At 48.6% G+C, this 20,162-nt stretch overlaps 1 protein-coding gene across 1 annotated transcript in view; it reads left to right on the top strand.

The window, feature by feature from the left end:
- Positions 1-20,162, top strand: part of LOC144149890 (inactive tyrosine-protein kinase 7-like) — a 183,753-nt gene that overhangs the window by 152,136 nt on the left and 11,455 nt on the right. Inside the window, exons 5-11 of the mRNA XM_077681619.1 lie at positions 4,843-4,979; positions 6,920-7,552; positions 9,244-9,525; positions 10,714-10,986; positions 11,690-11,881; positions 13,847-14,080; positions 18,579-18,811. Coding sequence (XP_077537745.1) covers positions 4,843-4,979; positions 6,920-7,552; positions 9,244-9,525; positions 10,714-10,986; positions 11,690-11,881; positions 13,847-14,080; positions 18,579-18,811 — 1,984 coding nt within the window. The remainder of the gene's footprint in view (positions 1-4,842; positions 4,980-6,919; positions 7,553-9,243; positions 9,526-10,713; positions 10,987-11,689; positions 11,882-13,846; positions 14,081-18,578; positions 18,812-20,162) is intronic.

Genomic DNA, 20,162 nt, shown 5'->3' with positions numbered 1-20,162 from the left:
GATCATCCACCTCCGCATCTGCGCGAAAAATATGACACACCTGAAGTTTTCTTTTTTTTTTTAAATATCGCGTTTAATTCGCGCCTCCGCGCTGGCCGCCGCATTTCTGTCGAGGTAGCTGTTTGTGCGCGCGAATATCATCTGCGCGCACTTTTCCTACCCGAGATGAAAGGGGAAGTGGTAAACTCGGAACGTGTGTGTTTTTTTTTTTTTGACGCCGGTACGTCGGTATATTTCGCCAGCGAAGGGAGAACCTTATCGACTGCTGCATGAAAGAAATTCGCTGACTATTACGATACTCCCTGATGCGAAATTTAAGTCCAGCTGTTTAGGCAGACATGTGTGGGCGGCGACGGTAAGCTTCTGCGTCAGCGGCGCCCACCTCCCGATCCTGGTGTCGGCGGTGCCGAGCCTCAGCTCGGGCTAGGGTGCCTCGATTCCAACGCTGCCGTACAGTGCGGAGACACCCCCTTTAAACGGTCCCGCGCCTCCGCTGTTGGGTCAAAGTGCTCAACGCGTATAGTGCTCGTTTCCCACACGGACCCAGCAACGCGAAATAAACAATATGGTTGAAACTGCGCTAGTAAACCAAGTTGTGACGAAGATTATTGCGCGGTCTGGCTACAGTGAATTACTGCGGCGGCGAACTAGTGACCCAAAATGGCGGCGCCAACGTGTACGTGTCTCCAGCCCGTACGGCGGAGATCCGCGCGAATCGAGGCACCCTAGCTCGGGCAGCTCTTTTTTACGCAGTGGCTGACAAAGCACTTCCGTCCTCTCAGGAAGTGGTCGCGTCATGGCCCAACGCACGACCGCATTCGCTACTCTGGTGTTTTGTCGTAGCGGGCTCCCCCCGCGCGGCACGTCTCGCGCGGCAGCGGTGGCAAACCGCTTTCCTCTTCACACTTTCGCTTTAAAGTACGTCCTCACTCTCGGCAATAAGCGCGCGCCGCAAAACGTCCTTTCACGGCAACATTCCAATGCGGCGCAAACATGGGTCTCGGACGCATTTTTTGCCGCGCGCTGCTTTGCGTCAAACTCACGAGCCAATCAGAGTGTCCGGGTCACGTGAGCTGCGAGGTGACCCGGGCACTCGCCAAGGAGCAGTTCAGTAGGAGACAGTTGTCGTCACAGCAGACGAGCAGGAAAAGTGACTGAAAAACACGGGAATCCTCCCGCGCTCCCCCGTCGGAGGGTGATAGAGGAACTCAGAAGTGAGACAGCTGCGCATATTGCGCAGATTTGATACAAATTTGTTTCCCTGCGCCAGGCTGCTCCGAAAGCTTAAAAATTGCAAAAATTGCGCCAAACTGCTCCAAAACAGTCTGAGAGCCAAGGTTTCTAATTCTCCCGTCAGTTTCAGTTGGGGAAAAAATTCTTACTGGCCACAATTTTTCAGCACCCCCAATGTGAAGGTGTTTGTAAAGCTTTAATTGATTGATCATTCAATAAAAAAAGCTGCGTAAAGTTGTCCCCGAGATAGTTCTTTCGAAAGTCACAATGTCGGGTTGCACATGTTATATTCTGTGCGCTTTTAAAGTTTTACCATCGAAAACCATTGCAATGGCCTGTAGAAAAAATACTTATTTGTACTGAGGCGCCAAACTACTTGTGCAAGTTGATGAAAAAACGGCAATTTTCGGAGCGCCGTATCTTCGAAATGACATTACTGGGCGCCGCCATCTTGTTGTGGTGACGATTGGAAAACATGGCCACCGGGCGAAGCAGTTGCTTTTGGTTCAGGCAGAGTGCTCTTCGCCGATTTCTACCTTGGTTTTGGTTATGGGGGTGGCTGGGTTTACATTCAGTCGTTTGATCTGTTGCGTGACTCGAAAGACGGGAGTTCATCAAAAACAATGTGGTGCCCACAAATTCGCCGTGTTTCGGCCTTGAGTGTGGGGCGTGGTGCGCACTTGAATTGAAATTTCGGACTCATTGCGGTGTCATAAAACGCTGAGATATTGCTGCCTTTCACAGTGAGCTTGCGAGCGGCGGGAATGGAACGATCGACACCGCAGAAGTGGCGGCGCAGGCCTCATCGCCGCAAAATGTTCAAGCAGTGTCCGATAGCGGGACGGGCTATTATTGCACGCTAGTAATAATGGTTCATTTATCTGAAGTGAAATTTAAGGCCAAAAAGGAGGTGGATAAACATACTAACGTTACTCAAATTACGATCGTAGTGAATGTGCACCGTGGGGATTGAAATGGGAGGGCTAGTGGGGGCTGCGACTGTCACCTCGCTTAGCGCAACTTTTGCCGTGGCTCTACACTTGTGCATAAAGCCGAGTCTGGGATTACTGGGATTACAAAAATAATAATTTAGGCATTCAGATGATAATAAAACTGCCTTACTATTGCTTAGTTCAATTCGATATTTTCTACAGAACTCTACGCTATCTATGCATACAGCCTAAGAATATAAAAAAATGGGTAGTAAAAAGGTAGTGCAGTTTGTACCTTGTGATACTCTGGTAGAAAAAAAAACTTTATTGAAGGGCTGTTTCAGTGTTTTGTACGTTCAAAACTGATTAAAAAGTGCACTTTTCACCCGTGAGTAGCAAAAAATTTGATTTTTTAGGCGCCTAAGGTAACATAATAAACGTCGTTCTTCTGCTCCAAATCAAGGTTCTTCTGCTCCAAAATCGAGATTTCGCTGCTCCAAAAACTGCTCCCAAATTTGATTTAGCTGTCTCACCCCTGGGAACTCTAGGGACGACTTCTTTTCTCCGCCGCCGCCGCCGCCGCCGCCGCTTTTGTGCGCACGAGCTCCCAGTAGTGTGGCTATGGTAGTGTGGCCTTGAAAAAGCGGTGGCGTTCCTAAGCAACCCGCGTTCCTGCGCGCTAATTGCTGCAAGTGAGGACGTACCTTTACTCAACGTTACTAATAGTAACGTTGCCTTTACTCACCTCCGCCGCTTTCCTCCTCGCTCTCTCTTCGGTGTCCTCCTCGCCCTCTCGGTTACGACGAGGGGCGACAGCGAGGGACGCCGCGCAACCAAAGGAGCGGGCGCTTAAGAGCTGCGTTGTAAAAAAATTGGCCGCTTATCTGCTCCCTTTGCTTCAAACATCTTCAAAAAATTATAATCTTCTGCTGCCCCTGCACACTTCTCATGCTTTCCCCTCCCGTCTCCCTCATCCCATGATAAACATGGTGAAGATTACCCTCCCATCTTCCTCATCCCATGATAAACAAGCCAAATTGCTCAGCCCACAAAAGCCATTCCGTCCATCTGTACAGCCTCTCTCTGTGGCCTCCCGTTCGCCTCTGGTGCTTCGTGTTTTTATGCAAGACGGCGTATGATGCCACTGGATGAATGTCTTCCCTGTACTGCATTTGTGTTTAGAAGTGAGGCCGACTTAAAGGAATCGACGTAAGCGTGGGCTTTGTAAGCTGACTTTCCCACATTGTGTGCTACACAGCAAAGCCTACTTGCCGTCCCAGCACAGTTTGCGAGGGAGTTTGTGACCAAGCATTAACCCACAGACAGCTCCTCTGGTCGTCCACCTTAGCAGAGTGGAATATTGGCACGAAATTCTGCTTTCTCACTTTTGGCACCTTTTAGTCAGCAAAAAAGTTGTTGCAGATTATTGTTGCGTGCATTTCTTCCCGCTTAAAATACTGTGACAAGACCTTTCATAACCATCCGAACACTTAAAAATTTGATATGTGCCTTCCACAGTGCAGTTGGCCACTCTCTTTCCTGACATGCCAGCTTTCTATGCCTGTGGTGCAGCATCTGCGTGGCATTCCACTTTACTGTTTGTACAATGGATTGAGCCCAGTGCAAGCGCCCAAATCCACTTGGCAGTTGAGAAGTTTTTCTATGATGTTCCGTGTATTGCCTATGAAGTTTTATGTTAGCCTCTACAGCTGGTGACTATCCGCCAAAACATACTGATAGGCAAGGACCAGCAGGCTTGGTTTGCTGGTGGCCAGTGGTGTGACTTAACATCATGAAGCTTCATAGTATTAGTGCCTTGATTGCAGTGCCATTGACAGGTCGGCACATGTGTGGCACCTTTCATGAAAGCTGCAAACACATCATTATACTTAGAAAACAAAATAATAGCTTCTCTTGGTCTGAGACCCACGGTTTGACGGCATGTTGTGGGTTGTCTTTTAAATTTAAAATGTGCGATTATTTTGGGAATGTACTCCTCAGACTGAAAAGGCAGGGCTCTCTCCTCCTGCTTACCTGCCTCTACGTGTGTGCATGTATGTGGGTGTGTGTGCGAATATTTTTACATTTAGAAATGATTTGGTGCAAAAGTCGGAACACAGCTGCATGTGTGCATGGATCGTGGATCTATGGCATGACAGAGAAAAGAAAAACGCATGTGGGGGATTGATGGTACAGGCAGAAAAGGGTTCGGTGCTGTCAGCATGCCTCCCTGTCACTGTGCTGCTCGTCTTGTGCGTGTCGGCAATGGCGGAGTACGTTTGTACATTTCTAAGTAGTGTAGAGCTTACCGCATCATTGATTAGACTCTCCGGAGCCTCCCACCATGCGTGTTTCGGCCATCAGTGATCTCCCAAAGGCCCGGTTATTCATACGGATATACAGAGCGTACAAGAGACATACGAGGATACGAATGGCTAGTTCTGTGGTTTTCAAAAATGTCGCTTGAGCACTACCGCTTCTGGATGTGGCCTTCGTTATTCTTTTTTTAGAGACTGCTTTTTGAACGTATATCTTCTCATGTGCCAACAGAAGGTGCACCTACCCAATTTTACGAAGTGCCGCATCGTAACTTTGTAACCACCAGTGAAGGCGATTTTTTTTGCAACTGTGTCCGTCGGCCAACGGCATGACGCCGCTTCCCCCTTTCCCTGTGCAGGACCAGCATCCTGGGCAACTGGTCGCTGCTGGTGCACAACGTGCAGCCATCGGACGAGGGCCTGTACCGCTGCGTGGGCGTGGGCCAGGACAAGGACGCCCCCCAGCAGTCCTTCGTGGCTGGCATCAGCCTCGCCTGTGGGTAGCACTCCCCCTGTGGGAGGACAGGGGGAGGGACCTTCTGCTCCTTTGTCATGCTCAGCGTGCACACGTTCGTGCTGATATTGCCATGAACTATACGATCTCATTTACTGCTATATCAACGTCTTTTAGAAATGCGGGTTTACTCTGCTATCTTATCCGGTGTTTAGTGAAATCCGACCGTTTGCTTTCTTTGCATACGACAATGGCAGTCTTGTCTGGCAGGGAAAGCATGTAGCTCTGCAGTCCTATCCGAGGCTGTTCCTGTCTGGTCGACGGTGTTCTTCCTCTCATTTTATGTTGCTGGAACCGAGCGCACTCCAGATAAATGCGGGGAGAGCGAATGCTGCGACATTTGATTCACTCACATTTATATGTGCACATCACTTGGTTGACTGCTTCTTTGATGTCTGTGTATTCCTTCAGTTCATTGCAAGGCACAAGTTTGCTCCAATAGACCCTATTCCCTTAAGATACCTGCATTGATCTTGGCTATGTGAGAATATCTCTTAACCCGCCACGGTGGCTCAGTGGCTAAGGCGTTGCGCTGCTGAGCACGAGGTCGCGGGTTCGATTCCCGGCCGCGGTCGCCGCTTTTCTGAAGGAGGCGGAAAGCAAAAACGCCCATGTGTACGAGATTTCGGCGCACGTTAAAGATCCCCAGGTGGTCAAAACTAATGCGGGGGAGCCCTCCACTATGGCGCGTCTCATCGCCTGCGTTGCGTCGGCGCATTAAACCCTACAATCAATCAATTGAGAATGACACGATTGCAAAGCTTCTGTTACTACATTGTGGCATATGCACCTGCTGATGCAACAAATTGTTTTTATGTCATCACGACATTTTGCAGAGGAGTGCAGTTGGAATTGCTTTTCACCTTTTCAGACAAAAATACTCTAAATTGCATAAAGCTCGGTGAATGGTTATTCCATTGCCCAATCTGTAGAGCGGTGTATTTCTTCGTGATGAGGGGTGACGAAACAATGATACAGTCTAGGGCTGCATCAGCAATTTTTTTAGTACTTTTCATTTTCCAGTTTCCTTCAAAATAACGGCAACAAGATTTCAAAGTACCGTTACAAATTTTAAATGCCAAATCTGGGAGTTATCACAAGGCAGACAACCAAGAGTGTGCTATCCATGTTTGAAATTTCAAATTTCAGCTGTTTGCACGGCCCTACTAAAAAGTAATTTACATTGCACAGTTTACGTCTATCATTGGTGTGCATTTGTCACAAAAGTAATTTCTTGAAACTCATATAACCGTTTGTGGCAAAAGAAATTTTTAAATGCAGAGCATATCTTTAACTCACGATGTCACCCGTTCTAGTTGTCTATCGTCGTCCGCACGCCTCCCCCTAGACTATATAAAAAAATAATACTTACCGGCGCCTGGTTTCGATCCCACAACCCTGCGGGCAGAACGCAAGGTACATGGTGCTCTACCCACTGCGCCACAAAGCCGACACAGAATGGAAGGCTACGAGCGCGCCTTATATCCTTGACTCATTCAAACTACGTCAAGAAGCTGCTGATACAACGCATTCACTTCCTGTGGGCGGAACGCAAAGTACATGGTGCTCTTCCCACTGCGCCACAATAATCATACCCACCTGCTAATAAATGATGTCACGTGGCCACGTAATTACGTCTCATTTAATTACAATACAACAACCAACAGCAACAAGTGCAACAACATTAACGTAACGCAAACTACTTAACGTCGTGCGCCCCCGGAAATGCTCTGCATTTGATCGTGCCCCTCGCGAGGGGGATGTTTAGTTTCCTGCCGCAGCAAGAACCAGGCGGCCTCCTGCGCAGTTTGTGGCGCATACCCACTTGGGGGATTGGCCAGGATCGTTTTTTTGTTTGGAGCACAATGAAAAACAAAACATGAGCGTAGTGATGTTCCAACAACTCTGTTCTGCCCCCACAGACCTGGAGGACTTCCGTCACGCTTCCATCGAGCCCCCGCTGCCCGAGGACCGCACCGTGGTGGTTCCCAAGGGAGGGCAGCTCGAGCTGCTCTGCGTGGTACCCAAGGGCCAACCCCGACCGCGCTCCTGGTGGGAGGACCCCTCCGGTCACACGGTCGGCGACAGCGGGCGCGTGCGGGTCTCTGGCGACCGCCTTCTCCTGGACATGGCCAAGAAGGGCGATGCGGGAAACTACACCTGCGTCGCCCAGAACATGGCGCACACTCGCCGCACCAGTGTCACCCTGTTCGTCGCCGTGGCACCCTCAGTGTCCACCCACCCTCTGGAACTGACCGTGGATGAGGGCGACGAGACAACACTCACGTGCTCCTTCACGGGATCGCCGGCGCCGGTCACGACGGTCACATGGCAGCACGACGACCGTCCGCTGAGGGCTACTTCGAACGGGGTGGGGGCCGGGGACGCGTTTTCGGCGGGCATCAACGGTGGTGGCGGGCATTTGGTGGCGCACCCGAACGGGACGCTGCATATCCGCAATGTTGGCTTGAGCGATGCAGGTGACTACTTCTGCAGTGTCAACACCACGGGGTTCCCTGTCCAGACGACCAAGGCAGCAACACTGCAAGTCAGGGGTGAGTGCCAGTGTGTGAGGGAGAGTGAGTTAGCGAATAGGGGTGAGGCGAAAAAGAGACCATCTCTGCAGTCTGCTGGCGGTAACTGAAAGTCACCATGATAGGTCACCATTGTTCAGGACAAAGGGTTTGCAACGGAGTATTTGACAAAATGCCATCTGGTCAGGTCAAAGCACGCTAGCAACAGTAAACTGGGGGCCACTGACCAAGTCTCTGAGCAGTGGGGCTGCTGACCACTGACGTGGTGGACTGTAATAAGGCAAGAGTACTGGCAGCTGAGTGCCATCTGTCTTCTAGATTGATGCTTGAGCCCTTAATCATACTATGTTCCAGCACTACTAACAGAACTGATCACAACCTGCATCATATCTATGCGAAGCCACTGCACTCTAATGCTAAGCCTAATGCCCGGTATATAGGATCGTTTTCCACAGTGCAGGCTCACGGTGAACAAGGTCACACTGGGTCATGGTACTGAACAAGGCTCATGGTACTGAAACGTCACACTGGTATACATTTTTGGCTTAGTCGGTGATCTCCGTTTTATCGTTGCTAGCCTCGCATTCGTGTGTTCTTCAATCAGTGACTGTCAAAAGTAAATGCAATGGCACTTCTTTCCAGAGTGGGAGGAGAGATAGATGGAGTGTGGTTGGGGTTACAGGGATGTGCACATCCGACATCTCAGATGCATGAATTTTGTTGGGGAGGAAACTAGTTGGAGGAAACAGTTCGCAAACGCTTATTAAACGTTTTCGCCCCACGCTCGACATGATTACGTGGAGGCCCACCTTACAGCATAGTGTCACAGGGAGGGGGTTGCGGCCATCAGTAATGATTGAGAACAAAACACTGGCGTTATTTACAAGAATAGAAGAATTTCTATGATCGCATCAGTACAGACTGCAGTTAGGATAACAGAAGGAAAATGCGTACAGTTTTCTTGATCAAGTTGCTGAGAAACACCAATTGAGTAGGCCTTTGTATAGCATCTCAGTCACCTGATTCGGGAAGAATCATAAACCCCATCCTGTCGCATATGCCGTGGCTCCAAAACTTCTACACAGACTAGCCGGCAGGCTTATTGTGGCAACCATGGATAGAGATGCGTATTGCCTCTCTTGCACCCACCTCCTTTTTTTTAATACTGGCAGCTACTTAGAAACTCATCTGCCTCAAGTCAGCCTTTCATCAGCCTCGTTGTTAGTTTTTCGGATGTCCAGTGCGTGGTGATATTTCTCAGCTAGTCCTAAAAGCAACACCTATACTGAGGCGTACAGCCACCTATACTTGGGTACTAGCTAGGAACAGCAAAAGCTCGGATAGTGTAGCATGTAGCTGAGTCGATAAACTCATGGCGTCAAATGTGTATGCATGTTTTAAAAGGAGGTTACACTCATTGTGTGACATCGTCCTCATTTTCTCACTTTGTTTGTCATCACAGCATTAATTTATAAGCACATTAAGCCCCAAAAAATCATGGAGATGACTCGCGTTGCATTCAAAGTTCCGACAGGACTGAACTTTTTTGTGCCATGTAGAGCAACATTCGGCTGTGGCGATGGCAACTTACGTTGTTGTTTTTACATTGTAACCGAGTGTGTCGCCAGTCTTAGCTTTGCTGACGCCCTCTTGCCTCTCTCCCCTTTCTCTTCTTCACCCCTTCCCCACCCCCATATTTGGCGTGAGAGCAGAGCGGCTGAAGTTTGTGCCGTCGCCCGTGAGCCGCAACCTGGAGCTGGGCTCCAACGCCAAGGTGTACTGCCGCGCGCGGGGCAGCCCCGCGCCCATCGTGCGCTGGGTCAAGGAGGACGCGGTGCGGGGGGGCCCCTCGCTCGAGTGGCCCCCGCACGTGCGCGACGAGAACGGCACCCTGCGCTTCCAGGGGGTGCGGGCCCAGGATGCCGGCCGATACACCTGCGTCGCCACCAGTACCCAGGGGCTCATCAACGCCACCGTGCGCCTCGACGTCATCAGTGAGTGTGCCAGCAAGGGGGAAATATTGAAATAAGCAGTGCGGGACTGTCAGTACTTGGCTTTCGCTTTGATGATGGAAAGTCGAAGTTGGGCAAAAATTAGAGCGCGACTCAATAAGGACAACAGAAAGACGACAAACGCAAGCGTTTTGATTCAGAATAGAAAAAGGCGCAGAAAAAGACAGAGACAGATAATACACAGGACGATGCGCTTCTGTAGGCAAGGAGCGTTGTCCTGTGTATTTTCTACTCTTGGGCAGTGCAACCTCGTGACCTCCTGGATTGAGGAGGCTGAACTTACTCTCTAACTCTCCACCTTATGTCAATAAATGTTTATTAGTACTACAAGTACAGTACTACTACTACTACTACAACTACTGCTACTACTATTACAACTACTGCTACTACCACTACAGTAAAATCTCGTTAATTTGAACTCAGTTATTTCGAACTTACAGTTAATTCGAATTGACGCCATGGTCCAGGCGCAGCCCTTTATGTGAGGTAAAACTGGCTATGAGGTAAAACTCCCCTGCAAACCAATCTATTCAAGACAGAGCAGTTAATTCGAACTGGGATCCCCTGGCTTTTACCGCTCCTTGCAGAAGAAGTTGGCCCAGAACTAAAAGCAGTCGACCCATTATTTTTAATTTTGATTGCCTGTTCACTGCCATGTGAATAAACGTGTTTTTGGGCACAAAAAGCATCGTTATTTTGACAATATGGCTCGCTTCTCAAATGAATGCATGTCGGTGCCGGTTTCTGTGGCATATAACTGACTGATCAATTAATTTTGTTCTCTGTTCGAGCTTCGCGAACATTATTTACGAAATCACCTGGTATAAATGCGTAGTAGCCCATGATTTGTGACAACAAGTCCAGAGGTGGCATCTTTGCGTTCTGCCTGCACTGTGGGACGCAATGTTCATTCATTCTACCGCCCACCTGCTAATTCCAAGTCCGCCTAATTCGAACAATCTTGAGGTTCCATTCGAGATCGATTTAACGACCTTTGACTGTACTACTACTACTACTACTACTACTACTACTACTACTACTACTACTATTGCTACTACTATGGCCACCTTTTCCTGTGCCTTTTCTCATTATGAAATGCCGCTTCTAGTTGCTTTGCTCACCACCTCCTATAAATCTCTCTGCATTTTTTTCTTTTTTTCTCGTCCGCAGTGATGCCGCGCTTCACGGTGCAGCCGTCCCTGACACGTGCGGTGGAGGGCTACAGCGCCATGCTGCACTGCAAGGCGACGGGGGACCCCGAGCCCACGATCCAGTGGGACCGCAACAACGTGCTCAACAACTTTGACCCCCAGCGCTACCGAGTGCTGGACAACGGCACCCTCTACATCTCGGAGGTGCACCGCGACGACGACGGCAAGTACGGCTGTACGGCCGGCAACAGCGGTGGCCTGCGACGTGTCGAGGCCAGCCTTGTCGTGCTTGGTGAGTGCACTTCCTTTCAGCTTCGTTAGATCTTTCTCGTTCCCCAATAAAAACGTTAACTCGTAAAGCTCAAAAATGAGATAGAGTGCACAGTCAAACCCCACTGCAACATAATTGACGAGGCATGCGGAAAAATTTGTTCTGCTGGAGGCTTGGAGACTAGGTTGTCAAGGAAAGGACTTAGGCCCAGTTAGGACTTAGGACTTAGGACCCAAGGGAAGACTTAGGGGAGGACTTAGGCCCCACTCACAAGTGAAGTGTACAGTGTGCACTAATGCACAAAAAATTTTATCCTCTCTAGGGGTAAGGGGGCCAAAGTAGTGTCGCTAAATGAAGGCTCGCGCTGAGTAGGGACGCTTGCTAACCAGCACGAAAGAGAAGCACAACTGTTGTAGAAATAAAATGAGAATAAATGCACTCAATGAAAGTTCTTCCACCTGCGTGTTTTCCAGATGTCTTCTTCGATAAGAATCACCTAGTAACCCACTAGCACTTTTCTTGAATGTTTGTCATTCATATCACCATTTGAGCATTAGCACCTTTCCTGCCCGGTCCCGCTTTCCACTGGCTGAAACAAAAAGAAACATTGTTCAAAACATTAAATCCGCATATTCCCGGTGTTTTTGTTTTTGTATGGCTACTCCGAAGACGTATCTGACTACTTCTGCTAACCCCGCCATTGAAATCCCCTTTTCATTCCCAGACTCGGAGGGCTACTCCTCAGGCACCCTTCCCGGGGTGGGCGACCCGGGTGAGAACACCATGGCCAAGACGGTCACCATCACGCTGGGAGCGGCGGCCATCTACATGATGCTGGTCATGGGGCTCATGATCTGGTGCCGTCTGCGACGGGCCCGACGGAAGGCCATGCTCTTGCTACAGGTGGCCTCCGATGGTGCGTACTCTCCCCGACGCTCTTCTTTTGCGTCAGGGACTGCGGAAGTGACAAAACGTGTAGCCAGCAGATGCGGGGAGCCTGCTTTGTCCGTGATCAGCTGTGGGGTCCATAAACGTATTTTCCCCTCCAAGAAAAACAGTGCAGATGATGAAACTAAGCATGAAAACACACAATGCATGTGCTGTGGACTAACAAGAGAGGAAACTTTATGCAGGTATGCAATTCTTGATCGAGTAGGTGGACTATCGAGGTATACTGAAATACAAACATTGGAGCACGTGGCTTTCTTGCTGCACATCCAGGCAATGGGACAAATATGCACGCAAGGAATAAGCTGCGAGAGTTTGTGCCCACCCTTCATTTGGAAAAAATTGCATTTGATGCGCGAGCATTACCAATCGTTCACCGAATCGACAACAAAATTGTTTTTAAAGTGAAGCTACTTTCAGCCTCCCACTGATGTCGTCAGCAGTCGACCCAAAATACACTGCGGGAAAGCGAACTTTCTCTGATGGTAATGATGATCGTGGGTGAAATGAAGAAAAATTTATATGCTTCCCTGGTTAGAACCACGGAGCAAGAATATATAGGAGAGGAAAGGCCCATTGCGGGCGGCGCGATCAGGCGACCAGATAATGTCACAATGATAACTACGGCGACCTACGGAGCTCCGCAGCTGCGGCGGCAAACAATTTGACAGTGGAACCTGGTTGAATGAATTAAAAGCAATACTGTTGTTTGCAGCATTCGCCAGAAGGTGTGAATCGCTATGCGCTCGAGCTGCTGCGCGACGCGGGGACGAAACGCACGTTTATCTCGGACATGCGCACGTCATAAATTGGCTGGTGCACTCAACTCGCTTCGAGCGCATCGCATGTGAGATAAGGCCGTGCGTTTACAGGTTTTACATTTTTTTGTGTGTAGGTACAGGCAGTAGCGGTCCCAGAGATCGGTTTTGGGGGGGGCGATTTTTTTGGGGGGGGGGGGCGAATAAAGAATCGCTCCCCTTCTTGCGCCAATTCTGCGGAGGTGGTGATAACCATGGAGGCGTGTGCGCGTATGCGGTGCAACCCGCTGCGATTTAACTTCGCGCAAGTGGAATGCTTAAAAAAAATAAAAATGAGAAACTGAGGACCTTTTTGGGGGGGGCGACCGCCCCCTTCGCCCCCCCCTTGGGACTGCCACTGGGTACAGGTTTGAATTTTGGGCTTGGTGCTCGCGCAAGATTGCTTACGCATTAAAAGAAAATGCCCCTTTTATTCGCTCGTACCGGCCTGTTTAAATTTGACAGAAAATTAATCGCAAAGGCGGGCGCTTCAGCCAACAGAAGCGCAGAAGAGCGCACACACTCTCGCTTCGGCCACGGAATGTTTTGGCGGCCCGGCAAAATGCCGACGCGATGCCGCGGCCTGGTTGGACTGGGTGAGCGCGAACAGAATGCGCGCTGGCCATGGCAATGACCGCGCATTTCCTACGCTTGCCGCCAGATTCCGTAAACTTGACGTTCGCCAAGTGCTTGTGACGTTATCAGGCTGCCCCAGGAAGCTCACTTTTCCCTCCTATTTTATTCTTGCTCCGTGATTAGAACTAAACGTGAGTCCCTTGCATTATGAAGCTGAAGTCTGCCTGATTATGCCGATCCAGCACGATGGTTGAATGCTAGGAGAAGCTATGGAATGCCCGTATCAGTAATGCTTTGAAGTGCGCAACCCCAGTGCAGTAGACTGTCCCGATAAGGAACAGGTGCTGGCATAAAGAGCACACAGTCTTACGTCATTCGCTTGACCAATAGCTTCTGGGTTGGTTCATTTGGTGCTGGACTTGATTCTGGAAAGCCTCACAATACCCCATCGTTGTCTCTTCGACAGAAGGGTAGTTGATTTCTTTTTTTTTTTTTTTTTTACATGTACAGCTCAAATCAGCTTACGCATTCACAACCGTTTTTCCTCTCTTCCGTTTCAGTTGCCAAACCCGACGATGACGGCATCGCGCCCACTGAGATGCGGGACAAGGCGGTCACCATCTCGGGCTGTGCACCCAATTCTGCCCCAGTGCACGCAAACGGGGACAACAATGTGGCCGCCGACGCGCTCTCCCACAGTTCGGGGTCGCACTCGCAACACTCCAAGCGCAGCCGCTCGTCGTACGACAAGCTGCACTACCCGCGCCACGACCTCCACACCATGATGCTGCTCGGTCAGTGCGCGCAGTCTTGCCGGTTTTCTCTCTACACCTTAGAGTTTCTTGTTAATATATGCTCAATGGAAAAGTGGCCCTATTGCCTAGCCAAGCCATGCTGAGTTGTCTGGGGCTTCAAGAAAACAATATTGAAATGGTTATTTAGTGTTTTATCAATAGAAATGTAGAGCTCCAAAGGATTTACCGATATTCACTCGCGTATTGAACCCACACACGTAATAAACCCTCCCCCCACTTTTCTTTTTTAGAATTTACTTTCTTGTCACTTTGAATAGGAAATGCAGTTAGATGTTTTTATCTCAGCATGGTTGCTGATGCAGTAGACGATCGCAATAACTTGATGTCACCCTTAGTACGCGTAGAAATGCTAAAAACGCTTTCCAACAAAAAGAAATCTCAACAGTAGCCGTAGCCCGAATGCCGTGGCTCACAATTTAAAAATTGTGCATATGCATAGCGCCACCTGCTGAACATAAAACAAACCTTCTGGCATTATGAAAAGGTTGCGGGGTGCAAACAAAGCACAAAACATACTCCGTGCTCCTTCCCTGGTTTTTGCTGTTTCGGCTGGTCCTGGCGGCATGCGAACAAAGCACTAAACGTACTCCGCACTCCTCAGCTGTGGCTCATCAGCGAATTAGACATATCGCCTCGCGATTTTCTTGTTGAGCTGTGTTGCGACTTTTTTTTTTTTTTTTGTGATCGTGACGTGCGCCTTACGATGGGCCATTACACGAGCTACACAGCAGGTTTTAAACTGAAGGTGGTGGAGCATGCGTCGATGCACATAGAAACCGTGCGGCTGAGTGGAACTTCAGTGTTGACCCAGTGCGTGTACGCTACGGGCGAATACGGGAGGTTTTTGGGCATTGAACAGGGATCGCTGTGTGTTTCATGGGCCCAAAGAAGGGAAGTTTCCCGGCGTGAAAAAAGAAGTTTTGAGTGCCTTGATGGCAGCGAAGATGGTGCGCTGTGGGCTGACAATAAATGCGAAGCCGTAAGCAACTTCAATGAGGAAGAGGACAGCTCCATGGCGAGTAGGGGGCCACTAGCACGTTGTGAATAAAAAAAGAAGTTTGATTACATAATTACCTTCGTGTTTTCACGAAAATGGTAAGGCTCTGACAGCGCTTCTTTTAGCAACTTTATTGTATGAAATTTCAACTTTTAAAAATCTGTTGCAATTATTTTTGCATAATGAACCCTACCCCCAAATTCATGCTGAATTTTCTAGAAAAAAAGTGGGTTCATTACGCGAGTAAATACGGTATTCAACGGGCATTATGCAGACAGTTCACGCACGATGATTAAGAAAATAATTGTAATCATTTTTTGTTGATTTTGGCTTCAGAAACAAAAAGAAGCCAAGTGGCTAGCCAAGCCAAGTAGGTGAGGAACGTTGGTAGCTGCTATTGCGGCACCCACGATAGCACGCGATTGCAGTGACAGATTTTGCATATGTTAGTATGCAACTCTAGGCTGTACGTGATACAAACCCACTTGCAACAATATCAAATTGCAAAAGAAAGCCCTGCAGTAGTTATATACGCAACAGTTGTACTGAAAAGAATGGGTGACAGTGAGAGAGCCATTCAAACAAACTGCGAAAGATTTCCGAGTTGCAGTGGCAGTCTTGTGATTTCGTATGCATAATTAAAACAGTTAAAATGGGCTTGGAAAAACCTTGATGTATTGAACAGCGAAAAAAACCCGTGAGCCATTCCACTCAAAAGGTGGATGACAGTGAGAAGAGAAAAAACCGAAAGGACAAGGAAGTGCTCGCAGATGTATGAGTGAGGGTGGAGGGTAATGATCTTAGCAGGAAAAAACTACAGCTGACGATTACTATAGTCCCCAATGCAAAATTTGTGCGCAGCACAAACTGCAGTCTTCTAGGTTACTGCACGTAGCTGCTGCGTCTCAGGAAGTGATTGGGTGATGAGTGAATACACAACAGCGCGCGCTACTCTGCCATTACATCGCAGCGTGGCGCCGCCACCGTGTATGTTGTTGCAAATCATGTTTTAACCTCTGAAACAAATGTCACGTGGTTCAGACGAGCCACACAATGAGGAAGACACGAAGCACACCCGCCAGTTGCCTCACTTGTTGTTCACACTTCACTCCTCAGTGCTGGGCCACACTCAGGCAGCAGTGTGCCGGGGCAGCACTCAGTCGTAGGTTCTCTCGATGGCGATGATAGTAAGCCTCTGCATCGGCGGCGTAAACTGCATCTCAATAGGTGAATGCACGTCATCGTCGTGTGCACAACAGCATGCGCTGCTATGGCGTCATCTTGCAGTGCGCCGCTACCGCCCAGCATGTCTCATTGCCTCCCCCTCACACTTTTGCCTTGCACCGCCATCAATGAGCGTCTAGTGCGGGTTCAGCGTAGTGCCCTCCCCCTCACACTTTTGCGGCACTTTCAGCCGCCATTTTATCTGTCTTAGCTCACTCGGTTACGATGCCGTTGCCGCCAGCAAACCACAGTGGCTGCCGCCAAAGTGCCGCACACTACAATAGTCAAATAGCTTGATATGGCAAGAACTCTTCATATGAAATTGCATTGCAAGCAACTCAAAATGCAGCACATCTATAGTTAAACCTCATTATAACAAAATTCAAGGGGCGTATATACTGGATAGCACATATATATCGCAAGCAGGTAAATACTGAAAGTGTATATACAGGTATATACCGCAAGGAGGTATATATCGCAAGTAGCAGGTACATATCGCAAACATTGTGCACTGTACTTGCCGAAAACAAATAGCGGGCGAATTGGGATATCGCCACGCGGCGGCACTCAACAATATTACCGCATTCTTGAGATAAAAAAAGGTAAGTGAAGCACCTACTTTATTGCAGTTCAAAATACGTAATTCGTATTTCAAACAGACTTTGCTGCAAAGGAGTCAGTAAGTGGACGTTGATGTGATGTGAACGATGGCTCACTCAGCTTCACGCCCGGTGTGGCAGCTGTGACAAAAGCTGCCACATCGGCTCCAATATGTATACGTTCCAAGTCTATATGTATACATTACAATATGTATACATTTCAATAGGGGACAATGTTGGATTATCGGCCGCTATATGTATACGTTCCAAGTCCCTGTATCTGTGAGCATTTTGTGCTCAGCTTTTATTTGTGTACATGTGTTTCGAGGCCTTTAAACTGAATGTCATTGGGCTCAAATGCCACCATCAAGCTTCTACGCTGTGTTTCTCAAAGAAATTGGGGTGAAAGGCCATTTGAGTCCAAAGAGTAGCACAACTGTCGTTTGAGGATCTCAGAAATCTTTGAAACGGAAATATGGCTTAGAATAACGACAAACTCAGCAAGTTGGTGTTGGTTCATAGTGAAAGACTGTACAAAGACACACAGACATCAGAAAAAGAAATGGACAACACAAATGCTGACTATCAACTACAATTTTTATTGATAGGAAAAAGATATAAAAAATTGTACAATAACTATTGTAGTTGATAATCTGCGCTCGTCTTGTCCATTTTCTTTTCAGAAATGTGTGTGCCTGTGCAGTTTTTCCCTCGGAAACAGGAATGTTCGTACTCTCGGGTGCAGTATAAGTGCCCACAAACCGCATGGTGCACAGAAGAAACAGAAAAAAGGAGAGGAAAGGGAGATATCTACAGTGGAGAAACAAGAGCATAAAAGATGAAAATAATGACATCAATGGAACAATCATCACAAGACTGACTCACACATGATTCCACAACACAAAAGACCACACTCAGGCTTTAGACACATTTTTAACAGCGCGGACAAAAGTGGTGTAACTGTCGAAGATACTCACATCAGGTGCTTCAAGTGAGTTGTAAAGGAGTTCGTCCTCTGATAGGACTTTTATAATTGACGGCAGGATGAAATAGTTAGGAAACGGCATCGTGGGCGGACGTGAAAATTGGTGGAAGTTAGCAAATTGACAGGGTGAACAGCACTATGAATGAGCTTGTGAAGAAAGCGCATGTTGAGGGCTGTTCTTGTTTGTTAAATTGACAAGAACGATTTTCATGAGTATATCTTAACTTTAAAAAACCATGTTAATGATTTTTTTGTTTGTGTACGATTTCATAGTAACGTGCTTTTGACACCAATGGTTAAAAAAAAAGACCTACAAGAGCAGCATTGCCCATTCTGTTGAGGAATAAAAATTAGCAAACAAACTCACCTAAAATTCACTTACCTAGACCCACTAAACTCACCTAGTGTCAACCTAAACTAATAGAGAAGATGGGTGGGAAAGACCTCGTTGAGTTGTCCTTCACGCCTCACGTGGGTCCTCTGTATGTGTCAGGTGTCACTTTGCCTAGATATATGGTATTTCATTATTGAGTCCACATGTGTGAGCAATGTCTCCTCCTGTATTGCAGGGAGTAGCACGAAAGACGGAGCACCGAGTTGTGTTGTGTGTGACATCCGTATTCATCACGTGTCAGCTCCCCGAGAATCCGTACCGTATCCTCAACGATGCAGGTCGGGGCGAGTTCGGGGACGTGTTCCTGGCCAAGGCCCGCAGCATCCGTGAGGGGGAACCGGAGACAGTGGTGATGGTGAAGGCGCTGCACTCGCGGGATGAGTGGGCGCACGCCGACTTCAAGCGGGAGACAGACATGTTCCACAAGCTCAACCACGAGGGCATCGTGCGGCTGCTGGGGGTCTGCCGGGACGTCGAGCCCTTCCTCGCCATCATGGAGTACACCGACTGGGTGAGTGGGGGCCACTGCTTGCATTGTTTCTTTTCTTTATGAGGAGTAGCTAGGGGATGAAAGCCAGGGGGGCAGTATTGTCCATTTTAAGAAGGGCCGTTTTGAGCAACTGGAACACAAGCAGTGGGGCACGGCTGTTCTTTTTCTGGTGCACATTTCTTCTCAGCCTTACAATGGCCAAAGGTAGTTCTGAGGTTGTATCACAGTGTTTTAATTTAATCAAGCGTTCTATTTGAGGAGAAGGTTTGCCAGGAGAACGCATTGCGATAAAGCCAGCTGTACTAGTGAACTATAACTGCAAACATGCGACACCGATGTCACTGATCTGTGCGTCAGTTACCGAAAAATATACCTCGGCAAAATTTGACGCCACTCACCTGCTCAGTTAAAGGTATTATTTTTCATGGAGTACTCACTCATGCTCACGTTCACCATTTGTCCTCACTTGCACTCATGTTCATCATTCACCCTCACCACTTGCACTCATGCTCATGCTCACTCTCTTACTCATCACTCACTCGCTCGCCCTCATGCTCACCACTCACTCTCGATCACGCTGTCCAGTCGCCCTCACACTCACCTTCACTTGCACTCACTACTCACCCTCACCACTTGCCCACATGCTAACCACACTCACCATTCGCGCTCAGTCTCACCACTTGCACTCACTCGTGCCCATGCTCATCACTTGCACATACCACTTGCCCTCACCATTCTCACTCAATCACACTCATGCTAACCACTTGCACTCACACTTACCACTCACACTCACTTGAGCTTACACGCACCACTCCCAAACACGCTCACCACTCGCCCTCACCGCTCACGATCATGCTCACTACTCGTGCTCACGCTCACAACTTGCACTTACTCATGCTCATGTTCACCACTCGAGTGGTGAACATGAGCATGAGTAAGTAAGTGTGATCACACTTACTTGCGCACATGTTCACCACTTGCACTCACTTGTGCTCGCCATTCACACTCGCACTCATGTTCACACTCATCCTCACCACTTGCGCTTGTACTCACACTCACCACTCGCCCTCACACTGATCACTGACACTCACTCATGCCGACAACTCATCCTCACTCATGCTCACAACTCACTCTCACCACTCAACCTCGCCACACTCTGTCACTTGCACTCACGCTCACCACTCGCACTCACACTGATCACTGACACTCACTCATGCCGACAACTCATCCTCACTCATGCTCACAACTCACTCTCACCACTCAACCTCGCCACACTCTGTCACTTGCACTCACGCTCACCACTCGCACTCACACTGATCACTGACACTCACTCATGCCGACAACTCATCCTCACTCATGCTCACAACTCACT

This window comes from Haemaphysalis longicornis, unplaced genomic scaffold (assembly GCF_048455015.1).
Source record: "Haemaphysalis longicornis isolate Haplotype H1 unplaced genomic scaffold, Haemaphysalis longicornis Haplotype H1 scaffold_8, whole genome shotgun sequence".
Lineage (NCBI taxonomy): Eukaryota > Metazoa > Arthropoda > Arachnida > Ixodida > Ixodidae > Haemaphysalis > Haemaphysalis longicornis.
Note: the sequence above shows the minus strand (reverse complement) of the source record. Positions and strands in the feature narration are given on the sequence as shown.